Source organism: Euprymna scolopes, chromosome 38 (genome assembly GCF_053919585.1).
Source record: "Euprymna scolopes isolate OS-2025 chromosome 38, ASM5391958v1, whole genome shotgun sequence".
NCBI classification, from domain to species: Eukaryota; Metazoa; Mollusca; class Cephalopoda; order Sepiida; family Sepiolidae; genus Euprymna; species Euprymna scolopes.
The window spans coordinates 81962051-81984376 of NC_136519.1; the positions used below are offsets into that span (position 1 = coordinate 81962051).

At 31.5% G+C, this 22326-nt stretch overlaps 1 protein-coding gene across 1 annotated transcript in view; it reads right to left on the minus strand.

Moving 5' to 3' along the window:
- The window catches only part of LOC145263224 (von Willebrand factor A domain-containing protein 8-like), a 207061-nt gene that overhangs the window by 70791 nt on the left and 113944 nt on the right, over positions 1-22326 (minus strand). The window contains exons 24-26 of the mRNA XM_080120309.1: positions 21149-21268; positions 17572-17777; positions 16230-16381 (exon numbers count right to left, since the gene is read on the minus strand). Of these exons, the coding sequence (XP_079976435.1) occupies positions 16230-16381; positions 17572-17777; positions 21149-21268 (478 nt within the window). The remainder of the gene's footprint in view (positions 1-16229; positions 16382-17571; positions 17778-21148; positions 21269-22326) is intronic.

Genomic DNA, 22326 nt, shown 5'->3' on the forward strand with positions numbered 1-22326 from the left:
AACAAAAAATACGTAAGTACCCAACATTTACATTTTTTCCGACCGACAGTGCACACCCAAAATTACAAGGTTGGTTCACTGAGGATCACGACAACGATTGTCAAGATTAAATTTGGAGCAGATATTTTGACAACCCACCTCCCACAAAATGGGGTGTCTACTCCGAAAACCGTTCTTAATATGAGGAGGTTGTGGGTTGGAGGTTGGGGGTAAGACAATACCAACAACAGCCGTACTTAAACTTTTTACGAGGGGGAAGGGCATGCTTCCACCAGGCAACGCCGGTTAACAAGTCCTGCTAGTCTTATATATAAAAGTGAGAATGTGAAAAAAAAGGCTGCTAAAGAGTCAAAGTTGAAAAATTGGTACTTGGGGTTATCGGATTTTTATCTGTCTTCAACTGTTTTACACAACAGATTACTTATGTTAATAAAAGTAGTATTGAAAACACTTTATAAAGATTGAAGCAAGCTGGCCTAATGGTTATCATACTTAGTTCACCGTCTTTAGGTTTTGGTTTAGATCTCAGCTCGAGTATTTTTTTTAATAACAAGAATTGACCTGTTTAGAAAAAACATAATACTCGCATGCACATGTCTCAGTTTCTTTCCGTTTTTTTTTTTTTGGCTTCATTTTTTAAAAGGAATTTCACGTTACATTTAATACCTGGCCACGCCAGGTACATCTGCTAGTATATATATATATTGACAGACGTGTTTTTAAATATTATCTCTAGTGCTTTTCTTTTAATGATTTGGAATTCATTCCATTTGCGCTTTTTTCCAAGGAACTCTGCCTTTTGGATGATTCTGGACCATTTGGAATTTACCCATTGGATTGAAATTTTAAATTCGACCGTTTTGGATTTTACCATTTTTGGATTTTTACCCTTCACCGGACTATCCATTCATGTGAAATCTTTTTATTATTTTTGTTTTGCCTCCTGTTCCCCTTACCTCACCTTTTTTTAACCAAGTAAGATCTGTGACTTACTTGTAGTTTCATTAAATACTTTTATATGCAAAATCCGATCCTGCATTTTGCTAATTCCTGGCCTCTGATGAGAAGGAGAGTATTTCTTCGAAACTCCGCGGATTAAGGACTATCCACTTATCTTGTGCTTCCTTTTTTAAAATTAAATATATTTTTAACTCTTTTTCAAGATGTCTTTTAACATATTTTATTAATCATTTGTTCATATATATATATATATATATATATATATATATAATAAATATTTGAAATGAACTATTATTATTAACTAAATAATAATAAACTAAACTAAACTGCTTAAGTAACTGAACAGAAACCATGGCCGACTATAGTCCAGGGCGACCTAAAGGTTCCTTTTTTCATTACAGGCTACACCAAAGTGTAAAGGAGAACACTACTCCACTTACCTTTGATCTTCATCTTATAATGCTGACTACTATTTTCAAAATTTTTTGGTATGACTTGACCGAGGACTGAACCCTGAACTCTCAACCCATTAGCAAACACCCTTACCATTGTGCTAAATAAGGCAGACCATTGAGACAACAAATAATACGTTTTGGTCCATTATTAGTTGATACGGGCATTTTCAGAAGTTAGCTCAACTTGAAGAACAAAGTAGATAAGGTACATAGACATCGAAGTTAAAGTGAAGTAGCAGACTATAGTCAAGGGCGACCCAAAGCCTCCTATTTCATTAGCTGCTAGACCAAGGTGTAGGGGAGAGCGCCACTCCATACCCAGGATTATTGCACTTATACTTGATCCTTATAATACTCAATGTTTAGCAAGAGGGCATATCTATGGTCCCCCCTTACCAAACTTTTACAAAAAAAAATACTCGACTAGCTACAACCAATATCAACAGTTTCCCCACTCTCTATCTGTGCCTAAACCTAAATGCAGATTTCACGAACACTACAGCTTCTTTCCTAGAACTACCACCTGTGTAACACAGTTCCATCGGCCTGCTTCCCAGCCAACTACAGCATGGTAGCCTTCAAGTCTAATATAAACAAGTTCTTGTTGAACTATCCCCCTTAAATAATCAAATTGCACTCAACTTACACTATAAACAATTTCTACTTTACCATATTACATTCATTAACCCTTATACTCGAGTGGCCTTTGAGCCTTGATAAGTGGTGACTCCCTTGTAAAAAGAAAAAGGTTTTAGTAAGATTCAGTCAAGGATTGAACCCCGTCTCTTGGTCTCCATTAGTGGGCTCACCGTTATGTCAAGAATACAAGATTGAAAGAGACTTTTCTTCTTTTTTTTTAATTCTAGAAAAAGCAGTAGAAGCAGCATAACGTTTTCTTATGTTGTTCAATCGCAATGAAAACGAAAGTGTGAGTTGAGCGAACGGAATGACTGACAAAGCCTCTTGTAGAGGTGCTTGGATGCAACAAAAAACATGAAGACTTGTAGGATCGGCCAATCAATACAACTTTTACAACACAGCTTTTTTTTTTTGTTTCAGCCAATCAATATGAATTTTACAGCATGTTTTTCTTGCCAGGCATTTTATTTTAATTTTTTTTTTTTTTTCATCCAATTCTTTAATCATATTTTAATTTTCTTGAAAAAGATGTCTGCCTCAACAGAAAAATGTTCAACAAAATGTTTAACTGGAAAATTATTTTACCGAAAACTATTAATATTAAACTATAAAAAGGAAGATACTAGAATTTAAAAGAAATATTTCATTTACACTCAATCAGATGTGCCTTATGCACTAATAAAAATTTAATTGGCATTTTGTTGCACCTTTTAAGATTTTAAATATTTATAAATTTTCTCATTATAAAATTCGATTAAAAGAACGCATCGTTGTAAAATTAAAAACTGCTTTTATTATTTAACTTTCGGAAAATAATGTTATTTAATAAGTCTTGTATGAGGGGTGTTTCAAACGTAATGCCTCCTATTTTTTAGTCTGTTAATTAAAGAGGTTTTACGTTTGGAATGCCCTTGTAGATTCAAATTAGCTATTTTATACGATATTCCGAACAAAACTTTGTATACAGCATCGATATTACTTTAAAAAAAAAAAAGGAAAAAAAATATTCATTCTATGTCATAAATGCACCACTTATTTTGAGTTCTAACATCTGTGTTTCGTTTGAAAAAAAGAACAAAAACATTTTTTTTTTTAGTTTGAGCTCAAGAAGTGTAAACCAGTGGTGACAGATGTGAAGAAAGTTATATATTTTTTTTTTATTATTGCATTTTCATCGCAAACAAAGCACAGTGCTTCTTGATGTAGTGGGCTACTATCTGGGATATAATTTGCAGGGGTACTATGTAGGGAGTTGAGCAGTAAGATGTCTGTTTACATTATATTAAAGAATGGTCTAAAATTAGTATCGAGGACTGTCAAGAACTGATTCGTTTTTGTAGTCGAAGATATGCAACTGTCATTGAGAGTGTGCCAGTTGGCACAGTTTAATATTCAAATTTAAAATCGTTAAATACAATTTAGGTGCGCAGTGCAATTGATTGTTTCGGCGCGTTAAAAAAATGAAAAATGACACCCACGCAAATTCCGGCGTGACCTTTATATACCAAAGGTGCGTACGTAGTTGAAAGCACCCCATGTGATGTCTTCCATCCAATGGAATTCCTCCTAGGACACATTTTAAAACTGATTTTCTAGAGCTCGTTTGGAGCCGATCAAATCGAATATAAACATGCACAAACACAAAATCTGTCTCTTAGCCTTTCGAGCATTCTTTCGTCTCTTTAAACTCTTCCGACTCATTCAACGCTTTCTCATATGGACTTACCACGCGTGCAAACATCAATTATTTCATTTCCACTGCTCCGCGCATTAATACTCTCTTTTAACAGACGAACATTAATATTGTTTCTGTCACATATTTGAACATTCAAAGAACACAACAAAAAAGAGACTCTCCATCTTTCATATGAACTCAAAAAAAGGAACTCTGAAATATTGAGAACTATGTTTTAACTTGTTATTGTTTGTTATTTCTATTCCAAAAATAAACCTCCGTTTGTATTGCACATAAGATTTCTTATTTTTATTTTTATTATTTGTGGAGGAAGTCAGTTCCCAAAAAAAGGCCAGGCGACCCCCACAAGAGCAAGGGCTCATTTACTAAATATTGATTTACATGTATTTTTATTGATTTTTGGGTGTTTACATTGTTTTTCTCAATTTTGTCCCTTACTTTTGGACGTTCCTATTTTGAAAATAAATAAATAAATAATTGTTATAATTCTTTTTCTATCCTTTGCAAATGATTCAAATTTTAATATGTTATTATGGATGATAACGATTACTTAAGGGGGCGGTTCATTAGGAATTTGTTAACATTGGACTTGAAGACAACCAAGTTGTAGTCCGGAGGGAAGCAGGCAGACGGAACAGAGTTCCACAGGCGTGCAGTTCTAAGAAAGAAAGTTCTCGGTTGATTAACTGCGTCGGATATATACTTGAGAGTCAAAACAATGAAAAGAATATGCTGTTGTCACAGCCCTAGTGATTATGTCATGTATAACGTCATAGCAGAATGACAGTTTAAAAAAGACCAAATACGCAAAATTTGACTTTAAAAAGGCCAATCCAGCAATCTTATACAAGAATACGAGAGTGATCTCCCTTTGGTGTACTCTCGTTTTCTAATATTATAATATATATATATATATATTGTTATAATATTCTGAGAAAAGAAATCATAGTAATTTTGATGTACAGCTGTTCTTCACTGAACAAAAAAGTTAGCAAAACGTTACATAAAAAAAGGGAACATTTGGAAAAAAAAAAAAGAGAGATGTTGGACTGAAGGCGTAAATTAAAGATTGTCTATTTCAATATGATTTTATTCTTAGTATTGAACTATGTAGCACAATATTACTTTCTGAGTATTTATTAGTACTTATTAATTTATTTCATTTGGATCGGTTCTGTACTCTGCATATAATATTTTGATTGCAGAAATTCCCCTCTGGACAAAGTTACGGTAGGTTTACAATAACAAATTTATTTTGTCTAACTTTTTACCCACTATCTTATGTAACTTTTAAACGCCGTTAAAGACACATGTGTTCGTTATGATAAAATCCTGTCTTATTTCCTATGAGCGACATCATCACGATTGCCAAGATCTATAGACGAAGTAGTTTGTATTTTCCCCTCTATCTGAAAAGTCCTCCCACTCTCCCAGTCAAGACCTGGTAAATATATAGCCATCATAACTATATTGATCTGACACCCTTATTAACTGGATTAAACCCTCATACTCATACAACTACCATTACACTTCACTATTCAAAAATAATGATTTCTCACCAGTAACATTCCGCTTATTCTCATTGGCTTCAACCATAACATTCTATTATTCTGGATTATACACAATCATACCAAAAACGAACATGTCAGCCCTTAATCGATATGGCTGCTCAATTGCCACGCATTGTTTTAAATTATTTATACTTTCCTATCATCGTTTTTTTCTCTAATTTACAAACTACTGCTTACAAAAATAAATCATAAAATTTAGCTTAGAATTACAAACAAAATAGTTTTAACTTTCATATAAAAATGTCAGTGCAGCTAGCTTAGGTGATGCTTACATTTACTGCAAATACTGTGTTGTCATAAATTATGCCAGTTCGCATTATTTGGATTAACATTATTTACATATTTTTATGCTAAAAAAAAATTACGCTGCAGCTTTCTTTTTATCATGTACAGTTTCAGAGTCCTAAATTATGCAATGCTAAAATAAACTGATCTCTAAGTAAATGATTAGAAACTGTTCTCTTTAACCGAAAAACAATGAATAATCGATACTTACATCACATGAAAAAATTTACTCAAAACGCAGCAATTCTGCGGCAACTATTTATTTATTTTTTTATAACATTTCATGTTATGGTAACATTTCTAAAACATTTGTCTTCTACATTAAAAAATAAAACAAAAAATCGTCTCAACTTTCATTTACTTGGAGTTTGAATCGTGCAATGCTTATTTCTACACTGATAATTCGGCAAGAATTAAACATATACGTAGATAATATTTAAGTATCTATTATTAAACGTATTAATTGTGTATTAATTAAATAGGTAATTAAACATAAAAACCGTTTGTGTATGTATATATTTCCTCTCTCTCGTAGTGGGCCTATATTCTTTTATAATCTTAATATTTACAATACTTTTTAACATATTAATTTGAAATATATTAATCTAATACATAAATGACTATATGTCTGTCTGTCTGTCTTCATATTTTCAAACTGTCTCCTCCATAAGTCACAGAGTGGCACCAGAGGCCTCAAATGATTGGATTTTTTACAGGCTGTTCTTTTATGGGTCTTTAGCCAGTTAAAATTGTTTTTAAGGAGTCAAAAATGGGTAAAAATTGAAAAAAAAATGTTATACATTTTGTATTTTCTTAGTTAATTTTTAATTTTTAATCAGTTATACATTTTGTATTTTCTTAGTTAATTTTTAATTTTTAATCAGTTATACATTTTGTATTTTCTTAGTTAATTTTTAATTTTTCATCAGTTATACATTTTGTATTTTCTTAGTTAATTTTTAATTTTTAATCAGTTATACATTTTGTATTTTCTTAGTTAATTTTTAATTTTTAATCAGTTATACATTTTGTATTTTCTTAGTTAATTTTTAATTTTTAATCAGTTATACATTTTGTATTTTCTTAGTTAATTTTTAATTTTTCATCAGTTATACATTTTGTATTTTCTTAGTTAATTTTTAATTTTTAATCAGTTATACATTTTGTATTTTCTTAGTTAATTTTTAATTTTTAATCAGTTATACATTTTGTATTTTCTTAGTTAATTTTTAATTTTTCATCAGTTATACATTTTGTATTTTCTTAGTTAATTTTTAATTTTTAATCAGTTATACATTTTGTATTTTCTTAGTTAATTTTTAATTTTTAATCAGTTATACATTTTGTATTTTCTTAGTTAATTTTTAATTTTTAGATCAGTTCATACACGCATCACGTTGGTACACTGGTAACATCATTAGCTTTGTATCCTACAGTTTTGGTTTCGATTCTAGCTGATGGTACCTAAATACTTTTTTTATTAATTTTTGAAATCACAACTTTATAATAATATATATGAAATCTGAACAAATTAAAATATCATATTTAAGCGTATTTTACGCCCGGGCAAAACGGACGTCCCCCCCACCCCACTAGTTGTATCATAAACTTTTCAATATCACAGTGTAGTATCTGTTCTGATACTACATTTATTATCTAACAAACTTTTCAGAAAAATCTTTCGTACAGTACGTTTGCAATGGATTTTACCTTATTGCATTTTATGGATTGCTTTGTATGTATACATAGATTCCATTTGGTTCTGGATTATAACTTTCTTCATTGTCATATATCTTACGATTGTGCCTCTATTTTTCTTCATTGAACCAAACAACACAATGGAATATCATTTTCTTAGGCTTTTCATGCAAGTTTTTTTGCTTTTTTCAATCTATGTGCCAAGTAGCAAAATTTATAACTGCCTATAAATATTATTTTGCTAAAAACATTTTGTCTGATGAGCAATTTATTGAAAACCTGTGGACTAAGTAAAAACTTTAAATTTTTGTATTCCTTTTCGAAAAATAGATTTGTTGTAAATTTTTTAATTTACAGTGTTTAATTCCAAATTTTTATTTATACTATTGCTCTATCTCATATATTGAGCTTTTTATCTGATTGTAATTGTCTTTTATATATTGATATGAGGAAAAAGGTAGGTCGGCTTTAATTTTGATTAAGTGCTTGTGGAGTAGATTTTTCCTCAGATACACTAATACAAATCATAAAACTCATCACTGATAGAACCTACTTTCAATTTAATAATTCTTACTACAGACAGAAATTTGGACTCCCTATGGGTAACCCCCTTAGTGGTGTACTAGCCTGCTTATTCTTAGAATTATTAGAAACCAATTCTTTTAAACACAGACTTCCTAAAAACTCCACATATTTTAGATATATAGATGACATTCTTATTTTTCTCCCTAAAAACACACAAATAGAACAAATTAGAAATAAATTAAATTCAGTGGAACCATCTATAAATTTTACACATGAATCCGAACAAGACCACTCCCTAGCTTTTCTAGACATATTCCTCATCAGATCAGAAACCGATCTGAGTTTCAAAGTACATAGAAAGACCACACACAAAAAAGACTATATTCATTACTACGCGCACCACAATGATAAAATAAAGATGGGCATGATTATTGGTTTTTTCTTGCGTGCCTTTAGAATATGCAGTCCCCAATATCTTAATGATGAATTTCAATATATTACGAATGTTTTAAGAAAACTACAGTATCCATCCTATTTCATTTCTTATGCAAAGAAAAAAGCTACGAAAATACACTATAACATAAACACACAGAAAAATAAAACAAATACCTCACTATTAAACAGACATCTTTTCATTCCCACCCACACCAAAAATACAAAAATCTACAACACTCTTAATAGACTTGGTTTTCACTTGATACAAACAACTTCCTCAACCATAAAACAGACATTAAAAACTACCAAGCACTCTCCCAAAACCCTCACATCCGATGCCGGTATATATTCCATCCCATGTAACAACTGTCAACAAGCGTACATAGGTGAAACACAACGAAAATTGAAATTAAGACTTAACGAGCACAGAAGAGATATAAGGAATGGTAACGCCCTAAATGCACTCTTTTGCCATTGTGCAGAACACGATCACTCATTTAATTTAGATCAAGCGAAAATTATTAAATACGTGATAGATAGAGCTAAAAGAAGACTTTTAGAATCAGCACTAATATTGAATACTAATACTATTACGCAAAGAAAAGGCTTCTACCATTTAACCCCTAGCATAGGGAAAATAATAATCAAAGAGCAAGGTATCAGGATGGATCCTGGCTAGCCGTTTTTCCTTGAATGTTTCAGGAAAATGAGTAGTTTTGCAGAAGAGAAAAAAAAAAAAAAAAAAAAAATGTACATATTTATTTTAATGCGTTTTTAAAAGTGTACATATAGACATCGAACAACCCAACCTTCCCATACGCACACATATTTGTCCTTCCCGACATGGGTAGGATTCAAAAACTGTCTTTTTTCGCACGATCTATGACTTTTTCTTTTCTTACATTTTTATTTCAATTATCCTGAAGATGTCCTCTGAAATAAGGACAAAACGTTGATTTTTTAATAATTTCATTCGGTTTTTCTATTTTTCTTTAAACATAACGTCAACCACCGCTGGTATTTTTTCATTCCTTATACATATATATATATATATATATATATATATATGTATATATATATGTGTGTGTGTGTGTGTGTATTTATATCTATATGATGTTAAACCAGAGACACACACAGACGTTCAGCTTTATATTATAGATATACATATATATATATATATATATATATATATATATATATATATATATGTATGTATCTATGTGTGTGTATATATCTATATGATGTTAAAAATCCACATATGCTTCTAGAATAGTGAATGAGGGTTTTTTGAAGCATGAAAACGATGTTATCTTTTTATATTTAATATTTTATTTTTTTTCTATATTTCAAGCGGTCCTCCGCTCTTGGTATTAAAAAATATTGAAATGAAAAATGTTGAAAAAACTAGAAATTTGTATTTAGAACAGCGTTCATTCTTTGCAACAATGTTTGAAAGAATTCATGTGAATCATTTTAGCCGTTTGTGGAAGAAGAATATTGTATTTTTTCTTTTTTTTTTTTTTTAATATATATGTGTGTGTGTGTGTGTATATTATATATATATATATATATATATATATATATATATATATATATATATATATAGAGAGAGAGAGAGAGAGAGAGAGAGAATTATAAATATGAATATTAGCTTCAAAATTGTCCAAACAATCAAAAACTCAAAAGATAGAACAATTAAAGAAATAGAAAAAATAGGTGGAAATAAATCAAATTTAAACAATGAAAATTAAATAATTATTTTAATTTCTTTGTTTGAATTGTAATTTGTTCTATTTTCATTGCCTATTTTTCCTTTCTCTCTCTCTCATATATATATATATATATATATATATATATATATATACATACACACACACACACACACACACACACTGATAGAACAACCAAACAAGCAATAAAAATTTAAAGAAAAGAAAAAGAAACAAAAATAGAAAATAGAAACTTTTTATTATCTTTAAATTTTTACAGTTTGTTTGAAAAAAAAAAAAAAAAATGAAGAATTTTTTTTTAAATTAATAGAAAAATTGAAAACAATTTTTAAAAAAATTCTATATTGATACAAATTTCATTAATTTTTGTAATTCATATTTTTTTTTCATTTTTTATGATTTCATTTTATTCAAATTCACTTGCAAAATTACTCAACTGATTTTTCATCAAATTTGGTAGAATTGTGCTGCGTCCACAAGAGTATCTCAAGCAAAAGACATTTTAAATCTAGCAAAAATATTTTGGGTGAAGAATTCGTCACTTGACTAAGGTTAAAGCAATTACAGAGACAAAAGAAGAAAAAAAAAAGGAAAGAAAGGAAGCATTGAGGAAGAAGAAGAAGAAGAAGAAGAAGAAAGGGAAAAAAGGAAGCAGTGAAAAAGAAGAAGAAGAAAGAAAGAAAGGAAGCAGTGAGAAAGAAGAAGAAGAAAGAAAGAAAGGAAGCAGTGAGAAAGAAGAAGAAGAAAGAAAGAAAGGAAGCAGTGAGAAAGAAGAAGAAGAAGAAGAAGAAGAAGAAGAAGAAGAAGAAAGGAAACAGTGAGAAAGAAGAAGAAGAAGAAGAAGAAGAAGAAAGCAGTGAGAAAGAATGTGGAGAAGTGATTTAAATATTGAAAAACTACTATGTTTTATGTTAACGTTGTCTCTATAGTGAAAACATCCTTGAAATGTTATTCTCACTTACTCGTCCTGATATTCTTCATGATTGTGAAGTTAAAATTCTAGATGTTCATGTCGGTATAATTTTATAGTTGTAGCGATTGCGTGCAACAAACTCCATTATTTCATGCTAAGAATTGACAGCTTAAAGTGGATGCAGAGAAAATAGAAAAAGAAGAGGAAAAAGAAAAGAAAAGAATTAGTCAGAAAGAGTGCAGTGAGAGTTTAGAGGATTCTGCCTTTTGATTCAAATCGACTTTCTAAGTAGTGAGAGTTTCCTTCCTTTCACATGAATGCTTGCATTAGGTCGGCCATTTTATCAGGGTGCATTTTTTTTTATTTATGCATACATTTTTATAATTTTTTATGTACATAAACGTTAAACTTCTATGATTAATTAATGGAAAATCAGAGTGAAGATGTATAATTTTGAAAGAATGAGAAAGAAAACTGAATGAAAACTGGACATGTCCGATTTCTGATGGAAAATAAATATGCGTTAAATGATGATACTGGGTTAGACAAGAACGAGATTGCCAGATTCCCAAAAACAAAGAATGAGTGGGACAAAAGCAACCCAGATTTTACTTTCAAGAACTGTGCAGAGAAATCTCATGTGATTTGTGAGATGAACACGTCATTATATTTTAGTGGAGAAACGTTTTGGCAGATTGGCAGACTATTGCTGGAATATAAAAATGAAGGATGACGCTTAACACAAAAGGGTTAAGCGAACAAATGATTAAACTGAAAATACTGTGTTTTTCTTCCATAACCAATAATAAAATGTGATTTGTATAGTACATAAAAACGGTACCTAATCTAAATAAATAAAGAACAGAATTACTGTAATGATTTTTTTTTTTTTCTTACACCGAAACAGATCTTATGTGGCATGTAATTAGTTTTAGCCTGAAATTTGGGAGTGTTCGATTTTGTAGGAAAGTGATCTCTAAAAACGTGCCATAATTGAAGCGTGAGGTGTTGCTGGAAGCTAAGAGAACGGTGAATATTTAGACGTGGTGCGAACTACGCCATCAGCGAAAAGAGAGTGCTGTCAAATTCTATTATTTTTCAGTTTGATAAACAAGTTAATGGAAAAGATGAAGAAGAAGAAGAAGTCATTGTGACATAATCAAAGAACACTAGGTTCAGTTATCATAATAAAAACAAATGGTTTTGACTCAGTCAGAAACAGTGACAGAGGTCACGCACGTCATGAATCGGTCTGTTGCCACCCCCCCCCCATCTCTCTCTTTACCACATGCCGATTGTCAAAGTAAAGTGTAAATGCTTTTATATAAAAAAATAATTTGTCATTTATTTACTAATATGTTCATGCAAATGTAATAAAAACCAGTCAGAGACAGTGATGGAGGGCAAATATAATATGAATTGGTCAGTCACTGCACCCTCCCCATCTCTCTTTGCTACATGACGATTGTCAAAATAAAGTGCGAATGCTTTTATATCAAAAAATAATTTGTCATTTATTTGATAAACACAACATATTTCGGATGCATGTTTGGTGCCATTAATGTATATCTATGTATGGAGTGTGTTAATATCTCCACTAAACCTTCTGTAAAATGCAGCAAGTCCTAGGCACATGGACAAAATAACCAAGGACTATATAGATAAGCAAGTCTCTATAGATAAGCAAGGCTAAAATGATCAGGAGACGATTAAAAATGGCGCCCAACATCAAAGATAAGGTTTTTATCTCACTACTATATATCAGGTTCAAAGGTTGATTATAATAATCGAAAAAAATTGTCTCTATAATAATAAAGACACAATTTGCATGTATTAAAATTACAACTAGGCATTGCCATGCAGCCTGCTAGTATATATATATATATATATATATATATATATATATATATATAATTTATAATATATGGGTTGGTGCATCTGCTACTAGTCTCTCACTCCTAGACAAGGTTCAAAACAGAGTCGCCACCTTAATAGGTCCTGAACTGTCATCTAAGCTTCAGCCTCTGTCCCCTCGACGAAATGTAGCATCCCTCTGCCTGTTCTACAAGTACTTTAACGGTGAATGCTCCGACGAACTGCAAACACTTGTACCCCCTCGACGTAAATACCTCCGACAAACCCGACAAGCGGTAAAATCCCACCCCTTCACAGTAGAGATCCCTAGATGTAAGAGAGCCTTCTACTCCAGTAGTTTCTTCCCCAGAACCGCTGGACTTTGGAACTCCCTGCCAGGTTCCTGCTTCCTCAACTGTACTGACATGCAGAAGTTCAAGTGTAACGTGAACTGACATCTTGCTGCCCAACTCCCCACATAGTACCCCTGTAGCTTATGTCCCTGATAGTAGCCTCCTAAATCAAAGTGGCAATTTGCCTTGTTTGGGGCGAAAATGTAATAAAAAAAAAATGATGTAATATGTAAAATAACAATAAAATAATAATAATAATAATAATGAATAAAATAATAAATAATAATAATAAAAATAATAATAAAATATGTAATGTGTAAAAAAATAATAAAAATATGTAATATGTAAAAAGAATAATAAAAATATGTAATATGTAAAAAAAATAATAAAAATATGTAATATGTAAAAAAAATTATAAAAATATGTAATATGTAAAAAAAATAATAAAAATATGTAATATGTAAAAAAAATAATAAAAATATGTAATATGTAAAAAAAATAATAAAAATATGTAATATGTAAAAACAATAATAAAAATATGTAATATGTAAAAAGATAATAAAAAATATGTAATATGTAAAAAAAATAATAAAAATATGTAATATGTAAAAAAAATTATAAAAATATGTAATATGTAAAAAAAATAATAAAAATATGTAATATGTAAAAAAAATAATAAAAATATGTAATATGTAAAAAAAATAATAAAAATATGTAATATGTAAAAACAATAATAAAAATATGTAATATGTAAAAAGATAATAAAAAATATGTAATATGTAAAAAAAATAATAAAAATATGTAATATGTAAAAAAAATTATAAAAATATGTAATATGTAAAAAAAATAATAAAAATATGTAATATGTAAAAAAAATAATAAAAATATGTAATATGTAAAAAAAATAATAAAAATATGTAATATGTAAAAACAATAATAAAAATATGTAATATGTAAAAAGATAATAAAAAATATGTAATATGTAAAAAAAATAATAAAAATATGTAATATGTAAAAAAAATTATAAAAATATGTAATATGTAAAAAAAATTATAAAAATATGTAATATGTAAAAAAAATAATAAAAATATGTAATATGTAAAAAAAATAATAAAAATATGTAATATGTAAAAAAATAATAAAAAAATGTAATATTTAAAATAATAATAAAAATATGTAATATGTAAAAAAAATAATAAAAATATGTAATATGTAAAAAAAATAATAAAAATATGTAATATGTAAAAAAAATAATAAAAATATGTAATATGTAAAAAAAATAATAAAAATATGTAATATGTAAAAAGAATAATAAAAATATGTAATATGTAAAAAAAATAATAAAAATATGTAATATGTAAAAAAATAATAAAAATATGTAATATGTAAAAAAAATAATAAAAATATGTAATATGTAAAAAAAATAATAAAAATATGTAATATGTAAAAAAAATAATAAAAATATGTAATATGTAAAAAAATAATAAAAAAATGTAATATTTAAAATAATATATATGAAAATTATTATCATTCTTCGGAAATCAACATTAAACAATGTTCATCCATATGTTTATCTACGTTATTAAACATACCATTTATTAATTATACGATGATACAATTATAATATGAAAGCTCTACTTGACATAACTGGATACTTTTATCTTATCCTAAGAAGTAACAGGTAAGATTAATAAATAAAAATTATAAATGCATTATGTAATTTACTGGTAATATCGCAATTGCCTTGGTCGTTCATCATAAACTTTTAATTACATTATATATATATATATATATATATATATATATAGATAGATATATATATAAGAAAAAGAAAATTAAAACTGTAAGTTAACTTTACAATCAATGCATTTTGGATCAATAGCTGAAATATTATGCACGGTTTGTTTTTATATTAGTTTTTTTTATACTTTTTTTATTTATTTTTTTATTCAATTTTCACCCCAAACACTTTGAAGCAGGGGGCTACTATCAGGGACTTAATTTGCAGGGGCATTATTAAGGGAGATGAGTAGAAAAATGTTTGTTCACATTACACTTGAACTTCTGCATATCAGTACAGTTGGGAAAGCAGAATCTCGGAAGGGAGTTCTAAAGACCTGCAATTCTGGGGAAGAAACTATTGGAGTAAAAGGCTTTCTTGCACCTAGGGATCTATTTTTCATTTCGCAATTTATAACTACAATAAATTGCAGTTTCACTTAATGCCTTAACTAGCATTCCTACAAATATAATTCACTGATTTCTTTATGTCCTCTGATGAGAAGAAGAATAAGAATAGCATTCTTTGAAACTCCGCGGAATAAGGACTTTGTAAATTGTTTTTTGGAGTATTCAGTCGAACAATAAATTTTTATTGTAAAGTTTAACTTACAGTTTTAATTTTCTTTCTCTCATAATAAGCTCTACTCTCTATTGCATATTGAGCTTTTTTAATTCGGTTGGGATTAAATTATCTTTATATAAATACTGATATTTATATTAGTTTGAAGTTTACCATTGTGTATATCAGGTAAACACTACACCCCTTTGTTTTCATTAATATATATATATATATATATATATATATATATATATATATAGATAGATAGATAGATATAGATATGTATGTGTGTGTGTGTGTGTGTGCCACACAGAAATAGTGCGATTCACATGATATCCAGTTGTAAGTGTTTCTAATTATGCTGATCTTAATAGAGAAAAGATAACGAAATACCAAGGTCTTATTATGAAGAGAAATTGGAATCTTAGGAAGATCTCCATAATTCTAGTAATTATAAGAGCAACCGGACTCATGAACAAAAAATTTCAAAAACAACTTTACGAATATACTTGGTGAACCAAGTGTAAGAGAGATACAAACAATTGCATTTAAAGGGACAGTTAGAATCTTAAAAAGATCTCTTGGTTAGAGTGACTAAAATAGTGGATGAATGTTTGCCATCCAGTACAATGCCCCATCCCCAGCAAAAATAATAAGAAAATTAAAAAAAAAAAACAGAAAATAAATAACATTTAACAACATTGAAATAAGATTTAAGTTTAAATTTCATTTTAATTCTAGAAAATATATTTGTATATAAATTGTATATCTTACTCCTTGCTAAGTTGGACGTTGGCTTGATTAGCCCCGAGTGGGATTCCATGTTTTTTCATGACATCAATAATCGTCTCACGCAATTCGTTGTTGAAAGAGTCAAAATCAAAAACATTCTTTACGATCGTTGTTAATCCTTCAAGCGGGAATTTCTGTAACAGAAGGGGGGAAAAAAATGACCTAGTTAATATAACAGTTTTGAATGCTCATTAATTCACAATCGCAACACCAAGAAAAGAATTAACAGCGATTATATTTTTTTTTTAATAATGAAAGCACAGAATCAGATGGGGTTCAACAATTCTGTCCTTTTTTTCTTTTACAGTATTCAGTATGAATAGAAAATACCCCAACAAATTCCCCATATTCGAGAGAGCAACTCTCCCAAGCACAACCACTCTCCTTTGCAGTCCAGAAGAGGGATTTTACCAGTTTATCTGCTAGGTATCAGGCACAACATCCTGAACATATCACCTTCTCTAAATACATACTCTGTTGTCTTATTTCTCTGAGGATGTTATATAATAGGGACCAGAGAATGATTGACAGCTGTGGGGTGAACATTGTGACCTTGGTGAAGAAACATTAAAAAAAATTTTTTTTAATTTTGATGCTGAAGACCAGAAATCTTTATAAAAACTGAAAGATCACAGACTTGCAATAAATCCTAAAAAGAACAAATCTTGACTCCTTATGGAGCAACGATAAAAGTGGGAAGGGGAGTGAGTATAGTTATTTATTTTATTTTGTCAATTCTTTAACTCTTCTTGACATTATGAATGTTTTTTTAACTGAGAGAGATAGAGCGTCACCATAACCAAGACAAAAGTAGTCTTTGAAAACCCTTTACTTTTGTACTTTCTGGAAATAAATACTTTTGTTAACTCTACCTCCTTGTTGTCTCATTTCTTTTCAGCTCTTTAAGGCCACAGCATTAAGCAAAAAGAAAAACACATTTCACAAAAGAGTTACCTGTAAATGTTTCACTATATTGACAACTTCTCGGGTAGAATAGGGGTACGTAATGAGTCACCTGGTCAGCCATAAACTCTACCTCCTTGTGGTCTTATTTCCAGTGTTTTAAGGCGATAACAATACCAGAATTAAGGGTTGTATCCATCCTTGGTAAAATATTGGTTATAAAAACTGGTATTAGAGAGAGAGAGAGGGGGTGGCAGGGAGAGAGAAAAAGGGAATGAAGGGGAGAGAAAAGGAAAAGAACTAATGATATCACTCCTGTAATTTACGGAAATACACACTCTTGCTGACTCTACCTCCTTGTTGTCTTATTTCTTTTCAGCGCATTAAACAAGAAGAAAAGCACATTTCACAAAAGAATTACCTGTAAATGTTTCACCATATTGACAACTTCTCGGGTGGAATACGGGTACGCAATTAGTCCCTGGTCAGCCATATCGCGAAGTTCACCAAATGCCATAACCAGTTTCTCAAGCGTTGGATCTGGAACGTCAGGCCCGTACTGTCGTAACATGGCCATTTCAGAGTCAGCATCAGGATTGTCTATAGCATGGCAACTAAAAATATCACCTGAAAATTAACAAAACACACAAATATATAAGTTTTTTCTCATCATTTCTTTATGTAAACATAGTCATATCTTGCTACGATGTATAAAAGCCAAGTACGTCCAAAGACGGAGTACTGCTGCCACATCTGGACTAGAGCTGCTAAAAACAGCCTATCCTGTCTTGACAGAGTATAAAATAGACTTCGTGGCTTAGTGGGGGATGCCCTTTTCTCTTCCCTACAACCTCTCTCCCACAGAAGAGACGTTGCGAGCCTGTCTTTGTTTTATCATTATTTCCATGGCAAGTGCTCATCTGAGCTCCAATCTCTGGTCCCCCCCTCGCCAATTTTTCACAAAAAACACCCGTCTAGCTAAAACCACTGTCAGTAATTTTCCTCACTTTTTATCTGTGCCTAAATCAAAACGTAGATTCCATAGACGCTTTATTAAATCTCAACACTGTACTGTACATGCAATAACTCGTATCCCTGAGTGGCTTCCGGGCCTTGATAAGTGGTGACCACCTTGTAAAAAAAAAAAAAAAAAAAAATGTTAACTGATCATTATTTTTTGTCTTTTCGACTAAAAGAAAAACACATATACAAGAAATAATGGTTATGAAATATGTGACTTGGCACACCAGCTCAAGTTGGAGAAATATGAAAATCTACACGTATCAGAAATGGCTGGAAAACCATTGTATTTCCTATCGAAGTCGGGTGCCGCAGTTTAATTGCCCACTTAACCTCCACGTTCTTTAATAATCTTGACTTTTTTCTACATCAGACAAGAAATACATGAAAGAAAATACAAGACATCAGTGTGGATATGGAAATCTCATAGAATGACGACAATCCAACAAAGTCTCGTGGAATCGTGAGATACTGCTGGGGAGCTTTGGCCTAGTGGTAGTAATGCTGGGGAGCTCTGGCCTAATGATATTTTAATTTTTCCTGATTTTGCATATATTATTAAAGAGTCCATTTGGGTGCCATCAACTAGAATTGAAATCGAAACTGTAGCATTCATAGCTGGTGACGTTACCATTGTACCAATGTGACACGCATATGAACTGAGTAAAAAGTAAAAATTAAAAATAAACTAAGATGAATGTTCAAAATGTATAACAATTTTTTTTCAATTTTGACCCATTTTTTAGGTTTTTTTTTTTTATTACATAGGCATCACCACTTATCAAGGCCAAGAGGCCACTTGCGGATAAGGGTTACAGAGTGTACAGTAGAAATTGGTCAATATAGTAATCGTTAGTAATGGACATTCAGTAAATTTGTTAACTTATATGGAATGGCTCATCAAAAACTTGTTTACGTTAGACTTGAAGACAACCATATTGTAGTCAGCTGGAAAGCAGAAAAACGGAAGACAATTCCATAGGTGTGCAGTTCTAAGAAAGAAGCTTTGCTCATGGAATCTACGCTTAGGTTTTGGCACAGATAAAGAGTGGGGGAAACTAGTGATAGTGTTTTCTGCTAGACGGGTGTTTCTTGTGAAAGTTTGGCGAGGGGGGGGGGACCATAGAATGGAGTTCAACCGAGCACCTGCCATGAAAATAACGATACATCAGAGACAAACTCGCAACATCTCTTCTGTGAGAAAGAGGTTGCAGGGAAGAGAAAAGGACATTTCCTACAAGGCTATGAAGTCTATTTTGAACTCTATCAAGGCAGGATAAGTCCTTTCTAGCAGCTCCTGCCCAGATGTGGCAACAGTACTCCATCATTGGATGTACCTGACTCTTATATAGATAAAGAATTGCATCAGCAGTGAGATATCTACTGGATTGATAGAAGGATCCCACTATTTTTCCAGTGGCCTTAGCAACGGATTTAATGTATGTGTTCCATTTAAGCTCAGGAGTAAAGGTCAAGCCCAAAAGCTTGTCAAAATATGAGGCCTCCTCAGGACAAGAGCCATTCATTTCAATTGATGCCAGATGGGGATCAGAGCGTTGATGATGTAAAGATAAAAGCTTGGTTTTAGATGCATTAAAAGTAACAAGCCACTTCTTTCGCCATTGTACCACTTGCTCAAGATCAGAGGAGAGAGAATCAGAGAGAACTTGGTCGTTTACGGTCTTAGATGTGCTACCATAGATGGTAGTGTCATCAGCAAAAATGTCTACGAATGATGTAAGGATGTGATTTGGAAGATCATTAATGTAGATCAGGAAGAGAGTTGGGCCCAGGATGGACCCCTGAGGGACTCCAGCATTAATACTAAGAGCTTCTGATTTCTGCCCATCATTTACTCCTTAAAAACTATTTTAACCCGCTATAAAGTATTGCCAATGTTGTTTTTGCAGTAGGTTTCCTATATCAGCGACGCCATATTGGCAAGACGACATATGTTTCCATGAATGTATGTTTAAGTAGCCCATTCTCACCGCTCATGTAAGCAGGTGAATCTACTTCTATCGGGGTATGACACCAAGACCACTCCGGTTTTGTAACTGGGCATCCTGGGTCCGATTCCACTTCTGCACACCCTCCCCTTTCTGGGACCACAAGTTACTCGCATTGTGGTCCAAGGTTTTGAGGTTCTGGAGTAGTCATGCGATGTGCCCCATGTCTGTGGGGATAGGTTCCTGGGTAGTCGCATCATCCTTTTGCTACGACGCACCGGTTGGTCCTCCTGTACCTCTATCATACCAGGGAATGCTGTGTCACCCACCTCCATCTGTTCTGGCAGAGTGTCGGATGTTTCAGGCTTGTGTTGATCCATATTAGTGGTAGACCATTCTCCTGGTATTTTGGGCCCTGTTAGGTCGTCTATGGTATCCAACATTTCTGGGGGGCTCCTCAGGTATTGAGTGACAAGGGGTATCTACCACTGGGTTTATTCTTTGGAGGAATCTGTGTTTCCACCACCCTTCCTGTCTTAGTCCATCAGCACGGGTATGAACCTGCACTGTTTCCCCAATTTTCAATTCCTGGTGACTTTTTAGATTTTATTCACTTTCATTGCGTGTCTTTTTGCCATTGTTGTTTCCCTATAATTTAAATTTTCAAAACATACGACAGTACAGTCATGAACAAATTTTAAAAAAAAAACTGGATTTTTTAAAATTCAAATTTTCAAAACATACGACAGTACAGTTGTGAACTAAAAAAAAACAATTTTTTTTTTTTTTTTTCAAAACATAACACGCTGTGAAACAAATGAAAAGGAGTTCAAAGAAATTAGGATGGCAGGTGAGATTACCTAAAAAAAAAAAAAAACTAGATTTTTTTTTTTAATTTTCAAAACATATGATACTACAATCGTGAAAACAATTGAAAATGAGTTTATTGTTCGTGTGTTTAAACGGGACGTACAGACACAAAAATCGTCCGTTTTTTTTTTTATATAATAATGGTCAAGTTTTACTCACCCATTGCACCAAAGAAGTCATTCCCTAAGAAGGGAAATCCAGGTCTGTTTGCCAGAACAATCATTCGAAAGTCTGGGTGAGCAACAATCACGTTGGGCGAGGGTGGAAGGGTAGATTTGGCTGAAAATAGACAAAAAGAGAAAAAAAATATTTATTGTCATCATGAAAGAAGTTAACATGTAAAATTTTAAAAGTTGGATCTGATTAGCAATTAAGCTGATATACCAAACTTTGATTCTGACTAGCCAATTTTGCATTTGTTAGACATACAAACACACACACACACACACATTTTACCTAGCGAGGGTGCCCAACGTGCCCAGCATTTCCCGGGTGTTTAGTAGGTGTAGTAAGGAACCCTGGGAGGAGGGAAATCAAAACAACAGTAGCGGGGGTGCCCGGGTGTGTGTAGGAATTCCCCCCCCAAAAAAAAATGGTAGTGGGAGAGGGGGGGGTCAAAACAACAGTAGGCAGCCCGAGTAGAAAGAGGTGTTCTTAAAAAAAAGAAAAGCAGGCTCGAACCCGTAACGCGAAGGAGTAAAAAAAAGGTTAAAAAAACGCAACATCTTCGGTGATGTCTCCATTACCCGACCGGAAGTTTGAAACACTGAAATTAAGCATAGTCATTCTAACCGATATGATAACTTGTGAAAATGGTGATGCAAAAACTGACCCCTCCTTGTAGAAAACTGCCCAGTTGAGGGTGAAGGAATTAATGTTTTTAGCCAATTTTTCGATATTTGTCATCCGAAAGATTGAACTTGAAAGCGATACCGATCTGGTTAGATTTTGATACGTCTGTCGAAAGTTGATTTAGAACATATCTGTTATTCTTAGGATAGAGGAATTCACAGTATGTATATGAAATAATTTTTACTTTCGCAAGGACGGGTAATGTACGATACATATTTAAAATAATTTTATGTACCCTATGACGGGTAATTTAAATACATATTAAATACATATATGAAACAATTTAACATACTCTCGACAGGTATTTGCAACATATATGAAATAATTTCTTTTTCCCACCAATGCAACCATAATTTAAAAAAAAAAAAATAAGCCATTTTTAGAAGATGAATAATTAGGCTTTCCAAATTAATACATAAATGCTAGTGGTGGGACGATTAATCGGAATCAAGAATTGGAATCAGAACAATTTGTGTCTTTTTTCC